This window comes from Lissotriton helveticus, chromosome 9 (genome assembly GCF_964261635.1).
Source record: "Lissotriton helveticus chromosome 9, aLisHel1.1, whole genome shotgun sequence".
In the NCBI taxonomy this organism is placed as follows: domain Eukaryota; kingdom Metazoa; phylum Chordata; class Amphibia; order Caudata; family Salamandridae; genus Lissotriton; species Lissotriton helveticus.
Window position 1 is genome coordinate 491153594 of NC_136070.1, and position 17281 is coordinate 491170874.

The 17281-nt window shown below is 42.4% G+C and overlaps 1 protein-coding gene across 1 annotated transcript in view; it reads left to right on the plus strand.

Moving 5' to 3' along the window:
• KCNH5 (potassium voltage-gated channel subfamily H member 5) overlaps window positions 1-17281 on the plus strand; it is an 875857-nt gene that overhangs the window by 773318 nt on the left and 85258 nt on the right. Inside the window, exon 9 of the mRNA XM_078660326.1 lies at window positions 6705-6957. Coding sequence (XP_078516452.1) covers window positions 6705-6957 — 253 coding nt within the window. The remainder of the gene's footprint in view (window positions 1-6704; window positions 6958-17281) is intronic.

Sequence of the window (17281 nt, forward strand, 5' to 3'; positions counted from 1 at the left end):
ATGGACGGCGTGCTGAAACTTTTCAGAAACACACCACCAGTCACAGATCTGGGTTGACTCCATCATCAGTCTTTAGCTCACTTCGCCACCCCAGTTCAGACACAGCTATATGCAAATCAGTCTTGACCCTGTGCCTCATGGGAATAGTCGAGCCCAAGCTGCCAAGCCATGTCTTCCCTGGGCCGGAAACAAGCATCCTGGGACCGGTTTCTGGGTAGCACCTTTCATCCGCCAGGCTAGCTTGAATCCAGTGGCAAAGTGAACAAGTGATCCACGTCTGGGCATACCCTGCAACTAAGGGCGAACAAAGCAGACAAAAGGAGATGATGGATGCAGCGCTGAAAATTTTCAGACACTCACCCCCAGTTACAGATCTGGTTTGAATCCATCATAATTCTTTACCTCGCTTTGCCACACCAGTTCAGACATAGCTATATGCAAATCAGTCTTGACCCTGTGCCTCTTGGGAATAGTTGAGCCCAAACTGCCAAGCCATGTCTTCCCTGGACCAGAAACAAGCATCCTGGGACCGGTTTCTGGGTAACACCCTTCATCAGCCAGGCTAGCTTGAATCCAGTGGCAAAGTGAGCAAGGGACCCACGTCAGGGCATACCCTGCCAACTAAGGGTAAACAAAGCAAACACAAGGAAATGATGGACGTAGTGCTGAAACTTTTCAGACACTCACCCCCAATCACAGATCTGGGTTGAATCAATCATCATTCTTTAGCTCACTTTACCACACCAGTTCAGACACAGCTATATGAAAATTAGACTTCACCCTGTGCCTCATGGCAAAAGTTCAGCCCGAACTGCGAAGCCATATCTTCCCTGGATCAGAAACAAGCATCCAGGGACCCGTTTCTGGGTAACACCCATTATCAACCAGGCTAGCTTGAATCCAGTGTCAAAGTGAGCAAGGGACCCACGTCTGGGCATACCCCGCCAACTAAGGGCGAACAAAGCAAACACAAGGAGATGATGGACGGAGCGCTGAAACTTTTCAGACACTGACCCCCCCGTCCTAGATCTGGGTTGTATCCATCATCATTCTTTAGCTCACTTTGCCACCCCAGTTCAGACACTGCTATATTAAAATCAGTCTCGACCCCGTGCATCATGGGAACAGTCTAGCCTAACTGCCAAGCCATGTCTTCCCTGGACACAAAACAAGTATCCTGGGACCGGTTTCTGGGCAACACCCTTCATCAACCAGGCTAGCTTGAATCCAGTGGCATAGTGAGCAAGGGGCCCTCGTTTGGGCATACCCCGCTAACTAAGGGTAAATAAGTCAAACACAAGGAGATGATGGACGGAGGGCTGAAACTTTTCAGACACTCACACCCTGTCACAGATCTGGGTTGAATTCATCATAATTTTTTAGCTCACTTCACCACCCAAGTTCAGACACAGCTATATGCAAATCAGTCTTAAACCTGGGCCTCTTAGGAACAGTCCAGCCCAAACTGCCAAGCCATGTCTTCCCTGGACCGAAAACAAGCATCCTGGGACCGGTTTCTGGGTAACACCCTTCATCAGCCATGCTAGCTTGAATACAGTGGCAAAGTGAGCAAACAACCCACGTCTGGGCATGCCCTGCCAACTAAGGACAAATAAAGCAGACACTAGGAGATGATGGACAGATAGCTGGAACTTTTCAGACAGTCACCCCCAGTCACAGTTCTGAGTTGAATCCATCATCATTCTTTAGCTCACTTTGCCACCCTAGTTTAGGTTAGGCTCCTTCCATTGGTTAAGTTATTTTCCGCAGAGGCCAGTATCCTTCAGATTCCATTTGTATTTGTCAATGTGATGAGCATTCAGGCAATACCATTTTACACTTTGTCTTCTTTTGTCAATTTTACTTGCAGTACACAAGGACATTTTTATTACCACTAATACGTAGACATAGATTTTCTCCATGTAAATCCGCCATATTTTACCTACAACTCAATGACCCCTGTGTATACCACTCAGTTGTTAGCTTCTTGAAGTGTGTTTTAGCCAAAAGAAGGAGCATGTTGTTTTGATGAAATAGTTTTGAATTTCTATTTTATAAAGTATTGTGGGTCTTGTTTGGTAAAATGAAAGTTTGTCCCTGGCTATTTTACATTGTATCCATCTTGTTGTTGTTTTTAGCTTTGATGTCTGTGGATTCAAAATGTATGCACTGTGAGTTTACATATTGTAAATTATTCTATAATGTTTAGTCTTTTTAACATATATGGTTATATTGTATGATTCTATCTTCTTGTATGTATCTTTTATGATCTACCTTCGGGAGATCAAATGAAGATGAATGCGATGTGATGCACAGTGTTACTGTGAAGTTCTGCACAAATGCTTTACACGTTGTCTCTGAGTTAAGTCTGACTGCTCTGTGCCAAGCTACCAGAGTGTTGATAAAAAGTTAATTTGGGGTTTGCTTGTGACTTCACTCTGAGAAGAATTTTGGTTGCTGCTTGAGAAGGGTTACACAGAATCTCAAACAGTAAAACCATTCCTTACAATTCAGATTTTTACTGTCATCAATATTAGCCATGTATAAATGCAATGATTATTGTCAATAAAGCAATTCAACATGGTTTAACAATAATTGTCAGCATACATGAATAATAAAGCATTTAAAATAAGCATAAAGTGTCTGTCTTTCTTATACACTTTCATGCCTCATGAAATTCAGCCATGCTACCGGCTCCTACAGGGTGCTGCACTCCCAGCTGTTGAGCAAATGCTCCAACGTTATTAGTGCTTGGAATGATAATGAAAATCCTAGAGGGTCATAGTTTCCCTGACTCCACAAACATACGGTCACTTTAGAATTTCACTGGGGGGTGGGCTGATACACCACCTGTAGACTCCACTACATTGTTGGTAGTGCCACTGCCCTCCTCGGGCCACCACAAGCACCAAACCAACAAAGACAAATAAGCTCCGCACATTGTTATATTGTAATCCCAGCCGGGAGCATGAGTATTTTATTAGTGGCTCAGTCACTTATTGTCACCAATGTGTGGCCATGCAGTGCATGCTCTTTTTCCTTTTCTTAGGCAGCCTACCCCCTGCTGCCCCAGCTAGATGCCTGCCCGACCAGCACTTCTTGTTGCTGGTGAAATGGCTTGTATATGGGCCTTCCAGATTATACTCTCAGAAAACTGCAGGTGGTCCAGAATGCGGCAGCTAGGCTTGTGCTCAACATTCCCATTAGAAAGAGCGTCAAGCAACATCTGCAAATGCTGCACTGGCTACCTGTCACGAAACGTATTAAATTCAAGGCCCTGGTCATAGCGCATCGTGGTCTGCATGCTGGTGGGCCTGAATACCTCAGGAAGCACTTTGCTTTTTACACACCTGCCAGACACTTGAGGTCGGCATCTCAGCTGCTTGCACAGATTCCCCGAGTGTGTCTACAAAGAATGGGGGGCAGGTCCCTGGTTGTTAGGGCAGCCATGGCCTGGAACTCTCTGCCCTTTTCTCTGTGTAGCATCCGGGATCTGGAGCAGTTTAAGAAAGATCTCAAAACTTTTCTTTTTTAATCACTTCCTCCACCTGCACCTCTCAGGCTCATGCCGGGACACTCCCAGGAGTAGCTGCTTGCATTATAAAACTCAATAACATAACAAAACATAAGTTCTTGTTGCTGGTGCATGGGCTGGTAGCATGCCTCTCCCCTGCCCCCTCCATGTGGTCAGGGTGACTGGTATGTAGTGGCTGCCCTGCTCCCCTCCAGACACAGGCACAGCGAGTAGAGGCAAGGCCATTGTTATTGAGGGGGTGGAACTGCCCCCCCTCCATTCTCCTGTGCTTGTCAGGGACCCGGAGATGGAGTGCCAGGCTCCTTGTTTCTCTCCTGGGTGGACGTGATGGCGCTCCCCTTTATCTTGCATTAACTCCTGGGGAGATGCGGAACCTTGGGGCAACTGAAGAGGTGGAGAGAGGGCCTCATGTATGCACCCTCTCCACGATTTATTTGAAAAGTTTTATATAGCGCTGACTAGACCAGAGGTATCAGAGCGCTTTACATGAGATAGGACATTGCATCAGAACATTGTTACATAGTTATATCAGTTACAGTTGCAGTTGCAGTTATCAATATATGCTTGGGAGAAAAACATGAGCTTACACAATAATATAATATATTAGCTTGTAGCATATCCAAGACACACGTCATATGGGGAATGGAAGGTAATGGGGGAAAGGTAAACAGGGGAGAGGAAAGCAGACAGAGTCAGATAGACCCGAAGGGGGAAAGTACTCCAGGAGGAATAAAGCAGTCAAAGTAGTCGAAGAGAGAGACAAATAAAACCATGAAGAATAGTGAAAAACAATGTCCGATGTCCGGCTGGGTAGGTGACGGCCGATGGTGTGACCCAGAGTCAGACTCCGCTCTAGCTGCAGAGGACAGCTCCACCGGGCATCGGCCATAATTGCTCGGTCTCCACGGTCAGTATAATGATCACGATTACTCCGAAACATTTTAAATTCAAATGCGAGAGTATGAGAGATGGAGATCACAATCAGATCTGGTCCCAGGTGAGAATAGGGGTCCAAGAAGGGGGGTAGCTCCAAGAAGAATAAAGACTAAAAGTCAGTCCCTAGCAGGGGGGCTCTCGGCTGGAGCTCATCATCTGTCAGCCATCTTAAAGAAATCCTTTGTGAGATACATTGCGGGATAAACTGGTTACCAGTCGACAGAATTGGCAGATTGCACACCTGCCTGGTGCCATAAGGAAGGGATTGAAATGAGCTCAGGGTCCGCCCACTTTTCACCCCCATTTTGTGTTCCTCTATGACTTCAAGACTATTCTAGCCCTTAGGGTTGCTTACAAGCTCTACCCCACAAAAGCCATAGTGTGTCTTTGTGCGCGGCTGTGCTGTTCCTACGGGGCCCGCTCCTATGCATGAGCACAGATCAATGGCAGGGCCAATAGGAAAGCTGCCGCCCGTCTTGCGGTTGGCCCACCCCGTGGTAATTTTTCACTGGTGCGTTGGAACCCCATACATTTTTAACCTCACTGGGGGTCAAAGGTCATCAGACTTAAAAAAGCCATAACTCAGAGCGCGGCGGGCCAATTTGGACAATCCTGGGCTTATTGTATTCCTTGTGGTGATCTCTAGCCGCAGGGAGTAGTTCCAGCAGGCCTCCTGCCCTCAAAAGTGGTGTTCTTTGTAGAGAGATAGTTTTAGTGACTCCGTGCAGCAGGTTTCCTCCTTTCCTCTGTCTCTTGTGCTCTTTTAATCTTACTTGGGCACACCAGTCCATACTCAGGGGATCAAAGTGGGGCATTCTCACTGGCCCTTGGAGAGACCCGCTAGTCCTGGGTCAACAGGGGGAAGAGTCCTTAGTCCCTTAGGGCATCAAGGGTTTGTCCAGCCAGTAGTCCATGGCTGTTGCAGAATTTACAGTCCCTTGTACAAAGGATGTTGAATGGGGGTGAAAAGCTCTAGAAACCAGGCCAATCCTAGGGTACCACATCACCTCTCTACCCCAGTCTCAACCTTCCTGCATAGCATGCTGAGATGATTCAAGATGGCGTTATCCAGGAGTCACTGATCACTTCTGCTCTGCTGCCTCGCCTCTGCCCCCTCACTGACATCCCTGCCTGGGCCTTTCCCACCAACACTTCAAAGAGGAGCCCCCTCCTGTATTGGCTTCAGTTGTCTTGGCTTCCTCCTTTGTTCGTGGGCCTGGGCTACCCCCAGCCCTGGTACAGTGTGACAGCTAATTAATAGATGCAGATTTTCTTCCCCACACCTTCCTGCTGAGGACCTGAGTGAAGCACTGTTAAATACTCTTTTTGTGAAGGGAGGCCTTTGTTTCACCTGCTGGGGAGCAGAGCAATTAACTTGTCCCAGCAGGGTGACAAATGGCCTGGCTTTGATCCTGAGTTGAACCAGAGAAATATTGAAATTCTGGATGACCCATAAAGTGTACATATATGGCCTTGTGCAGTCATAGTGGGCACACATGTTTCACCCTAGTGTCAACTCACAGGGCTTTGAAGGCCTAAGGGACATGAAACTGCACTCTAAGGCAGATTTCACCCTAAATGTAGGATTCAGTGTCTTTGCTGCCAAAATAGTAAACCATACTGACTTGACCTATGAGTGCCCACTAACATTAAAAGTCCTACTCCAGGTTAATAGCTAACCCTGCAGATGTGCCTCTGTGCCAGGCTATCTGTGCACCAGGCTTTGCACATCGGTAGTCTCACACTTGCAGTGACCACATATATGCACAATGTTCACATGCTCCTTACCCTTGTTGTGCCTCAGCAGCCCTATCTTCAAAGGCAGACACTGATGTTAAACATGCACCATCCAATTACCATGTGATTACTGTTTGTTAGATACAAATATTGAGATTCACCCACAGTAAGAAGTACATCAACAGGTGATCAAAAAGGCAAACAAATCTGGGTTAAATAAATAGGCGGATGCCATTTGCAATAGTTGGGCATTAAAACAGTTTAAAGGTGTTTGAGGATTAGGATTTATGAATGTATACAATTAAGGTAATTAAATGCAGGCTTTATTCATGAATATTGTACAATACAATGTTCTTCCACAGGTCAGGAGAGTGTTTTGACAGGGTACCTTGGATTTATCATATTCTAAAAAGTAAATTCAACCTAATCTGTTGCCTTTTTATGGACCTTACCATGATTTCTTCTTTAAAATGTATTTTTTTCTAATCTTTTTCAGGTTCTAGCTATATGTCCCAAGGACATGAGAGCTGACATCTGTGTACATCTGAATAGGAAGGTATTTAATGAACATCCTGCATTTCGATTAGCTAGTGATGGTTGTCTTCGAGCTCTTGCTGTAGAGTTTCAAACTATTCACTGCGCTCCTGGAGATCTCATCTATCATGCAGGTGAAAGCGTGGATGCTCTCTGCTTTGTGGTATCAGGATCACTAGAAGTTATTCAGGATGAAGAAGTGGTGGCCATTTTAGGTACAGTAATACCTACCTACAGCAATGTAGGGGCTATATGGATGAAGCTAATACACTGAGATATTGTGTGAATTACAACCAGCTGTTAAACAATTATTTTATATTTGTTTTTAATCAATGAAACACAGAATTGTGTTAATTTGTTATCTATACTATGTGAGCATTGAATGTTGCATTTTCTTCATTATGTAATATGACGTATATTGAATGTTTGGTAGATTGTTATTTTTACATTTAGTTACCTGTAGCTGCTTCAATTGATCTGCTTTTTTGTTGTATATTTGTTTATTGATTTTACTTGGAACAAAAGCTTGTGTACATCAGTATATGGTCAGAAGAAACAAAAGCAGACGTACATATAAACATATATAACACATTATCGTCTACAGTTGAGAGTCCAAATAGGGACCACAGAATCGCTCATATGTAATAGTATATAGCATGTTTTAACATTGCAGATGGTATTTCATGCCATACAGTCACCCCATGGGTAAATTCCAATCACCAGCATAAATCCCCATGATTGGATGAGGATAGACTCATGGGTTCCGTGATAATTCAACCAATCTATCTCTTAGATTCTCAGCTCTCTTATATGTAAAGATAGGTTTCTCAATTATGAAATCCCCTGAAATCAAAATATGCATATTCTTAGAAGTTATTTTGTTGATGTTATTGGACTCTGTCCCAAATGTTTTTATACAAGCTAGGTGGGTGCCTGAGATTATTTTGCTGATCTGTAAGGTTAACCCATATATATCAACTGAGATGCAAGATTTCTGTCTTCCTTAAAATTCTTTTTGGTACAATTTCATCTATTGCATAAAAAGTGCCCAAAGTGTAACTATCCCTGAGATTCCTAAGATGATGGATGTTATACTTCAACAGAGTGTTCAGTGCAGTGGTCTTGGTATATAGGCATGTATATAGTACACCTGCATCATATTATATGGTAAGATCACGAAAATTGATCTGCTGGTGTTGAGATCTGGAGTAAACTGTAAGTATATGTTCTGGTTATTTAACCAATAATGAAAATCAATCAACTCATTCAAAATTCCAACTTAGAAGTCCATCATGAACAAAGTGAATCCATTTTTTAAAAAGGATTTTCTAGAGGTTTGAGTCAGTTATAGGCGGCTTTCTCCTAAAAAGCGGCCACACACAAGTTCCCTATATTGGGAGCAAAATTTGCTCCCATCGCACCACCTTAGATCTTGGCAGAAAAGTCACCATTAAATATGAAACAGTTTTGTTCAAGCTCTATAGCTACACATTCCACAATAAAAAATGTTGGTATTTGTTAGACCTGGCGTTTTTTGGCATGGTTTCCCCTGAGTTTTTGCTTTCTGGCCTCCTATTTTTGCTATTTGTTTAACCTCATTTTTAGCTGGCTTGGAGCTGATAAGTTCTTCAGCATGTTTGATTTAACATCTGGGTCACTGACTGGCAGATTTACTTGACCGAGAAGCCACAAGAGAGGTCAGCGTTGTCAGTGCCAGAAGGGCACTACCAGTTCTGTGTCATGCCTTTTGGGTTGAAGAACACCCCTGCCACCTTCCAGACATTGGCAACCAGGTCCTGGCAGGGTTGGAGAACGTCAGTGCTGCATACCTTGGCGACATTGCAGTTTTCAGCTCCAGTTGGGAGGTCAATTTGCACCACCTCGAAGAAGTGCTGCAGGCCCAGGAGAGATTAGGTCTAACTATTAAGACCAGCTTGTGCCAAATAGGGCAGGGTTCTCTGGCTTACTCTAGTCACTCAGTAGAGGGCAGCAAAGTGCAGTTCCTGCAAACAAATATTGACACCATTCAGACAGAAGTGAGAGCCTTCTTGGGCATCACTGGCTATTACAGGACATTTCTAAAGCGATACAGCACCACTGGTGTTATAAAATTGCAGGGAAACCCGGAGTGGGGGTAGCTGCTGCACTATATAAGCTTCTTAACTTAACATAACATAACATTGTTGCGCCCTTTACAGAGCTGACTTCCAAGAAATAGCCACATCAGGTGATTTTGACTGACATGTGCCAGATTGCTTTTGACATCCTCAAGGAGGGTATTGGCACAGATCCGTGCTCAATCTCTTAATTTTTCAGAAGAATTTGTGGTGCAGACTGATGCCTTAGAGCATGGTGTGGGGGCCATACTTTCACAATTAAATGAAGAAGGCCCAGACCAACCAGTAACCTTCATTAGTAAGAGGCTACCTCTGAATGAACAGAGGTGGAGCGCAATAGAAAGGGGTGCAATTGCGGTCATCTGGGCACTGAAGAAGCTAGAACCCTAGTTTTTTGGGACTCACTTTCGGGATTAGACAGACCACTTGCCTCTCTGATGGTTAATGCAGATGAGGGGTAAGAATACTAAACTGCTGAGGTGGTCCATTTCGCTACAGGTAATGCACTTCAGGGTAGAACATCGACATGGAACAGAACACACCAACACCAACACTGATGGTCTTTCTAGATTCTTCCCCCTAAGTGAAGAGAACTCCCAATGGTTTGGGTAGTTCTCCCCGCTCTCCACTGGGGGGTGGGGTGTAAGACATGGCATCTTTTGGTGTGGTTTCCCCTGAATTTTTGCTTTCTGACCTCCTGTTTTGAATGTGTGTATAAACTCGTTTTTGCTGGCTTTAGGACTCCATCCACGTTTTCACTGCTGACCAGTGCAAAAGTGCATGTGCTCTGTATCTAAAATATAATGGCGTTTGCTTTCTCCATGACTGACATATTTGATTAGCTGATAAGTCCCTAGTAAAGTGAACTATAGGTGCCCAGGGCCTGTAAATGAAATGCTATTAGTGGGCCTGCAGTACTGATTGTGCCACCCAATTGTGTAGCCATTTAAACCATGTATAGGGTCTGCTACTGCAGAGCCTGTGTGTTCAATTTTAAACTGCCATTTCGACCTGGCAAGTTCTACCAGGCCCAAAACTTACTTTCCTTTTATTACATATGTCACTCCTAATGTAGGCCTAGGTAACCCCATGGGCAAAGTACAGTATATTTAAAAGTTAGGCTGTGTTTTGAGTTTTACATGTCCTGGTAGTGAAAAACTGCTAAATTCATTTTTCTCTACAGAAACGCTTATCTCTCCCATAGAATTAGCATTGGAGCTCCCTTTTAACACTTTACAAGTGTGAATTCCAATTGGGAAAAGATGTAAAAAGTAACTTTGGTATCTCTGGACATATCTTTTAGTGAAGTTTGTTTTAAAGTTACAGGTCTGAAAATGCCACATTTAGAAAGTTGGCGTTTTTCTTATTTTAACCATTCTGTGCCTCTGTCTGTCTCTGGAACACAAGTCTGGGTTGGGTGACAGCTGAGCTTTGTGCATTCTCTCTACACTGTCACACACAAAGGAAGCTGAGGTGTGCCCTGCATGTCCTGATGGTCCATCCTCAGGTTGATCGGTCTTCCTGAACTAGAGTGAGGAGCTAAAACATGCACCTGAATAGCAATGTGCCTGTCCTCATACAAAGGGTTGCATACACCCTGCAGTTAGTCTGGAGCCAGGGCAGGGTCTTGTGCACTACAAAGACCTTTCTTTGAAATTTCCCGACTTCAAGGCTAAAATGGGTATAAGTACTGGATCTCTGACACCATATACTAAAAATGCTTCACGAACTGGGGATATTCTATCAGGAAAAAAAGCTGTTGTGCTACCAGGATGGACTGCCACTTTCCTGCTTGCTTTGCTATGTTGACCTGCTGCTTCATGCCTGGGAGTGAGAGGCTTGGACTTGACTCTCTACACCCTGCATCTCATCTCTAATGGTTCTCCAAGGGCTTGACTTCTGTTCCTGAAGGCTCAGTTATACTAAAGACTTTGCCTGCATCTTGCTACCAGCACTTGGGCACCTCTGCTGTGAGTCCTAATCTACCAAGTGGTGCCAAATCCAGTCCTGGACCCTTGTAAGTTAGTGTTTGGTGCTGCAACACATATTGACATATTTACACCAAAGCATCGATCAGAACTGGCACATTTCCCCTGCATTCATGACACATTGCCACTGCCTGCACCTGAGCGGTGGACACTGCTTGCCGACAGTGGTGCAACGACCACGGCTTACAATGCAGCCCCAATCTTGCCGGCCCAGCACAGGAGCATTACTGGTGTTGCCCAGGCCCCCGACATTCCATCTCCAACGTCTGACAAGCACCATCCCCAGACATAACCAGGGGTTCAACATTAACGCATCGGCCAGATGCACATCGCTTTCTGACATCGGCACATCAGCGATGTTGCCCTGACTTCAGAATTGACTCATCGCCTTCGACAGCAACTCATCCCCTCCTTTGCTCAACACATCGTCCTTGAGCTATGACACATCCAAGGTACTGTCAGTGCCGGGATCTACGTGACTCCTGTATCCGGCCCGTGCCCCATCATGGTCAGACAGAACTTTTGGATTTGCCTCAGTTCAGTGCGACCAGATAGCCCCAGTTGGAGCTATTCAGTTCTAAGCACTGCATTTTGATTAAATCTTGCAAAATTCATTTCTTGACTTGTGTATGTTGGGTTTTTATCTTTTTGGTGTTATCAAACCAGATAAATACTGCCTATTTTCTAAACTGGTGAGGAGTACTTTTGTGATGTTTTCACTGTGTTACTTAGTGTATCCAAATACTTGACACTTTGCCTCTTTAGTTTAACCAGACTGCTCTTTACCTAGCTACCTGAGAGAGATCACAGGTAAACATTTATGGCCTGATTATGGCTTTTGGCGATGTGGGATCGGGCAGTACACCACCGCCATGCTCCAGCACCACCAAAGCGGTGTGTGCACTGCCCACCAGATCACGAGTGTTCCTCGTGTCTGGCGGGCATTTCTTTGGCGGTCTCACAGCGGTGCCTCTGAAAATAGGCACCGCAATGGGAATGTCAAAAGCAGTGCAGTCCGTGCCATGCAGGTTTTGGGGTGCATACACACAGGGGGGCACACCATGTACCCCCCTGCATGTATCCCATGGACCAGAGGTAATCTTTGTTTCCTCTATACCACAATTTTCATTAAGGAGGAACTGCCATGAAAACTGGCAGAGAGTAAACTGGTAAAATGATTGGTGGGATGGTGGTGGTCCGGGCAAGCTTATTGCAGCCTCAAGACTATGGCATCACTACCAGGGATCTGTGATCCCTGGCGGTTGCAGCTGTCCCATGGCAGTCCGACCACCCAACTTGTAATTATAGGCATACTACCTCTAGTGTTTGATTTAGTTACTGTGGCAGGGTTTGATGGAAAAGTGTACATATTCTGCTAATGGGTATATCATGGATTCATACCCACTACAATAGGACTTCCTGGTGGTTTAGAAAATTTTTTGTGTATTTTGGAAGAGTGTAAAATGTTGGAATGTTGTAATCAATCTTATGGAGGTATGCAAACTCTTTGGTGCTTAACAAACATTAATTAGGACCAGTAAGTGTAAGTGAATACATTTCTCTGTATTTTGTTGAAATAGGATCTTTCGGGAGGTTTTTGTAATGTGCAGGATTAGCACGTTGATGTAGAATCTCATTGTCATAATCAAGTTTTGTTTTGTTTCACTATATTGCCCCCCTTTGTCCACTGGTTTTATTACAATATTGATGAGTTATACTAGTGTTTTGGGATTTAGAAAGGTTGTATCTAGGGTATATATGTTTATTAAATAATGTATTGACTTCAGATAGTACCACATTTACAAATGTTATTATTTCTTTTGAAGTGCTATTAGAGGGTGGCTAAAAAGTGCAAGGGCAATGAAGCATGGTATTATATGATTTTGGTTCTGAATAGTTTTTTGAGAAAGACTACTTCATTCTGATTGAGCTAAAACAAAAACCTCCCCCAATCTGTGTCATAATTGGACCATTCTTGTACAAAGCGAGCTTGGCCCCTCTCAGAGCATCAGCCAGGCTTATCACAGGCTCCAAAAAACGTGATCGCATTACACGTGACCTTTTGCAGCTTAACTGGCTGTTTATTGAAGTGAAGATATGTTTTAAAATAGCTTTCCTCATGTATAAATCCTTGCATTACAACACTCAGTCCTAGCTGGTGAACAAGCATGTTCTTTCTGGCTCGGGTCAGAACTTGAAAAGTACGTCCACATTGAAACCTCCCAAATTCTAAAAGAAAAGTACGTACAAATGTGCCTTCTTCGGCCTTGCTCCTAGAATTTGGAACGCTCTTCCTACTGAGATTAGAGCCAATCCTTCCACTGTCTCTTTCAAGAAACAGGCCAAATGGCTTTTCCTGAGTCACCATTAATTGCATCATCTTGTACTCTTTTTTAAGTCCCCATGTTGACAGATTTGACATTCATCCCAAAGTATCGTTCACTATTTATTTTATGATTGGTTCGTAAATTGTTATTTTACCATAGTGCCCTTACGGAACTATTCTAGCTGAGCCGACTACAGATTTGTCATTTATGTTGTGTCGAGTCACTATTGATTGTTTCGCTGAATGTTACAGGAAATCTTTTGCACTCTAGGAGAAATTGAACTATTGTGGCGCATTACCTGGTCCAGGTCTTGATTGTGTACTCCTTGTTGTTTCACAGTGATGACCTCTAATGTACAGAGTTTATTCATGCTTCTGCCTCTGTGTACAGCGCTCTGATTCCCGCAAGGGTCATGTTCGTGCTTTATAAAACTTTTCAAATAAATAAATAGGAACAAATGACATCCCTGCACTGAGAACATAATTTTCAATGGAACTCAGGATATGAGAAGAAAGGTTAAACGGGAACAATTTTTGTATTCAGATTATGTTCTACCATCCGTAGAATTGGTTCTGGGTTTGGCGTTGGCTCAGTATGTATTGGTTCATGTACCATTCTCTCTTGTTGCCTCTCCCTCTGCACCATTGCGTTGTGGGGCTTCTCTCTAAGAAACTGATTGGAGCTAGAAGGCTGATTACTAAAACATAATTGTGTGCTACTTTGGTTGCCTTGATCACTGTCTAAATTTGATGTGGTGTTAGAATAAGTGACAATCCTGACTGGAAAGGGGGTAGTATGGTCATCAGGTCCTTGATGATATAACCCTTTGAAATAAGGATCAATATGTTCACCAAAGAGCATCACATAGCATCACTGAAAATTGGTACCTCACCAATAAAAGGCCTTATGGGGCACGCCTTCCAGGGAACAGTGAATACTAAATGAGCGGCTCTGGCGCCCTTTGTTTTTTTAAATGTTTTTTGGGGGGTTCCATCTCACCCAGGACACCCCACATCTTTCTTTTTTTTTTATGAATTGAGGCCACAGGAAGAGACCCAAGGCCCCACCAGCTCCCTGCAGCAGTCCCAGTCTTCTTGGACTGCGTGGGAGCCGGCATACTGTTTCTGGTCCCGTCGGATGGAAGCACCTATTTCTCTGCGTACCGGCTGGCTGGAATTAAACAGTGTTCTCATTCCCATTCTGCCTTTGCAGAGGGCAGGCAAGGAGCTGTGTGGCCAGTGCACTTCCCTGTCTCAGACACAGACTGGTTGATCAGACACCAAACTGTTTGCATTGAGTCCCAGGAATACGGACCTGGGACACCAGCAGTAAATTACTCCCAGGGTGTGGGGTTCCCGGGGTATTTTTTAGCACGGGAGGGTGCCTCAGTCCCCCTCCCCAAACAAAAATGAATAGCACAGCTGCACCAGCCCCACTGTGTCTCAGGGAGTGGGGGCCCAGAGACACCAGGAGTATATCGGTCCTAGTGATGCTGTCCCCTGAGCCATTTTATGGCCCACTCCGGGGGATATTATCTATAATTGAAATGGGCACAGGATTGTGGTTAAAAATACAATTTTAAAAATCAGCTTTTAACCCTGATGGATCTTCTGGATTAGGGGTGCAGGATAGCCTTAACCTGCTGCCTACTATTCTTTTTGCTGCAAATTTCCAGGACACAGGACTAAGTCCATAAGTCCTCTAATGGCCACTATACCATTTCTATTAATGTTGCAGCCATATAATCAAAGCACTCACTCTGAAAAAGCTCCCTCATCCAATCACAAGTCTTAAAGTTTTGAATTTCAGCCCAACGGTACAGATATACATACATTTTCAACCGTAAGATGAGAAAAACTACTGAACGGGTATTACACCAAATCCAAAAAAGCACACTTTCTAGGTAAAGATCTAGATTTCTGGTGTAATTCCGTTCAACTGTTTTGCATGTAGCGCTTCTTAAAAGTTCCTATGGTATTTGTATGGGGAAATTGTGTTTTAGGATCCCCTATTTTCTTGCCAATTTCAGTACCATGGATCCAGAGAAGTATCTATGGAAATGGAACAATGTGATTGGATGGCTGCCGAAGGGAAAATGTTGCAGCCTCTATTACAGTATTCCTGGACTCAGTCCTGTTAAAATGCCATATAAGTATGCAGGGCTAGCATACTCTGATCCCCAGGCCTAGGCGACCCCCCCGATATTAAAATAAATGAAAGACTACTTTTTGTCATAGGAACTGTAGTTCCAGTGGCTGGATCCACAGCACCCAGCAAAGCTCTCCTATGTGGTATCACGGGTCCAACCCAGTATGACAGTACCAAATATGTTTTTTATAACAACAAGAAAGGTCTGGCTAGACTTGGCACCCATCCACCATTATGCAGGCCACAGAATATGTGTAGCAGGGGATTGGCTATCCGTGTGTAGTTTAATGCAGGGCCTCCATATAGATCATGTACAGGGGGTTGGCTGCCCATGGGGAGGGGTTTGGGCAGAGGCCATCCATCAGAGACAATGAACAAAAAACCCGGAAATTCACAAAAAATCAATGGATAAAGTGATGTTATAGTTAGATATGATAATAACATTTTAGTAAAAAACAAAAACAATTCAATGAAAAAACTAAAGGTTAATAGGATGTTATAGTAAAGTGCTGAAATGAGATAAGACCTAATACTTAAAAATAAAAAAAACACGAATTGTGCCAATTGTAGTTTACTCAACTAACTATAACTTGCACACCAGTCATGCCCTGTGTATGACTTCACATATTACATCATTCATGACATGTTAAATTGCATAATTGATGACATCACAAATGTCACCATCCATTATGTGTCCGCCCACCATCAAATGAAATGTAATTGAAATAAAGAAAGTATTAAATAACAAAAAACATTTTAATAAATTAACAAATATTTTTGTATTTGATTCCTTAAATAATTTCCCACTCTATTCCCCTACAAAGTAAACAACGCACACCTAAAATATCTCTTAAAAATATGATTATTTCAAAATTAACATAATTCTCAATGTAATAATTAATAATGAAGTCATAATTAATAATCAATAAATTATTTCCTAGTAAACATCTCACCATGGAACCCTTAAAACACAACAACCTGCACCTAAAATGTATATTAAAAACTATAATAATTAAACAATTTACATAATTATTTACCAATTAAACAATAAATAATCAATAACTAATAATTCATTAATTATAATTATTTAGCATCTCACCCTTTACCCCTACAAACCCAACAATGCACATCTGAAATATTATTTGAAAAACATCTTAATTACACAATTTACATAATTATCAATTAGTAATAATAATTAAAATGAATTATGAATTCATTCTAATTTATTTATTTCCCACCCTGTACCCCTACCAACCTAAAAACTCTTACCTTAAATTTAATCCATAGAATATATTAATTACACAATACACATCATTAATAATTAAATAATGAATAATTACAAATTATAAGGTCATTATAATATATTTTCTTCCCATTCTGTACCCCTACAAACCCCTCAACCCACACTAAAAACAAAGCGAAGAAAATACATTTATTGCACAATGTACGTAAGGAATTATCAATTACATAAGTGATAATAATTAAAATTAGTAATTAATTAATTATAATGTATTTACTTCTCACCTGGCCTGTACCCCTAAAAACTCCACAACCCACACCTAAACATAACTTAAAAAAATAAATTAATTAAACAATTTACATCATTAATTATCAATTAAATAATTAATGATAATTCAAAATGAATTTTTAGTTAACTATTATTAATTTACTTCCCACCCTGTACCCCTAAAAATCCCACAAACCACTGCAAGACTAAAAATTACAATAAACAATTCAATTAAATTCTAAAACAATTAAAACATAGAAACTATATTAAAAATATTAACAATTAATATGTAAACAATTTATAACATATACCATTAAAACATATCCTAAAATACATAAAGATAATTCAAAAACAATATTATTAACAACAATATTTTTGTAAATGATATTAACAACATAGATATTTTTAACATTGACATTAACAACATAGGCCCTGATTACGATGGCGGTCGG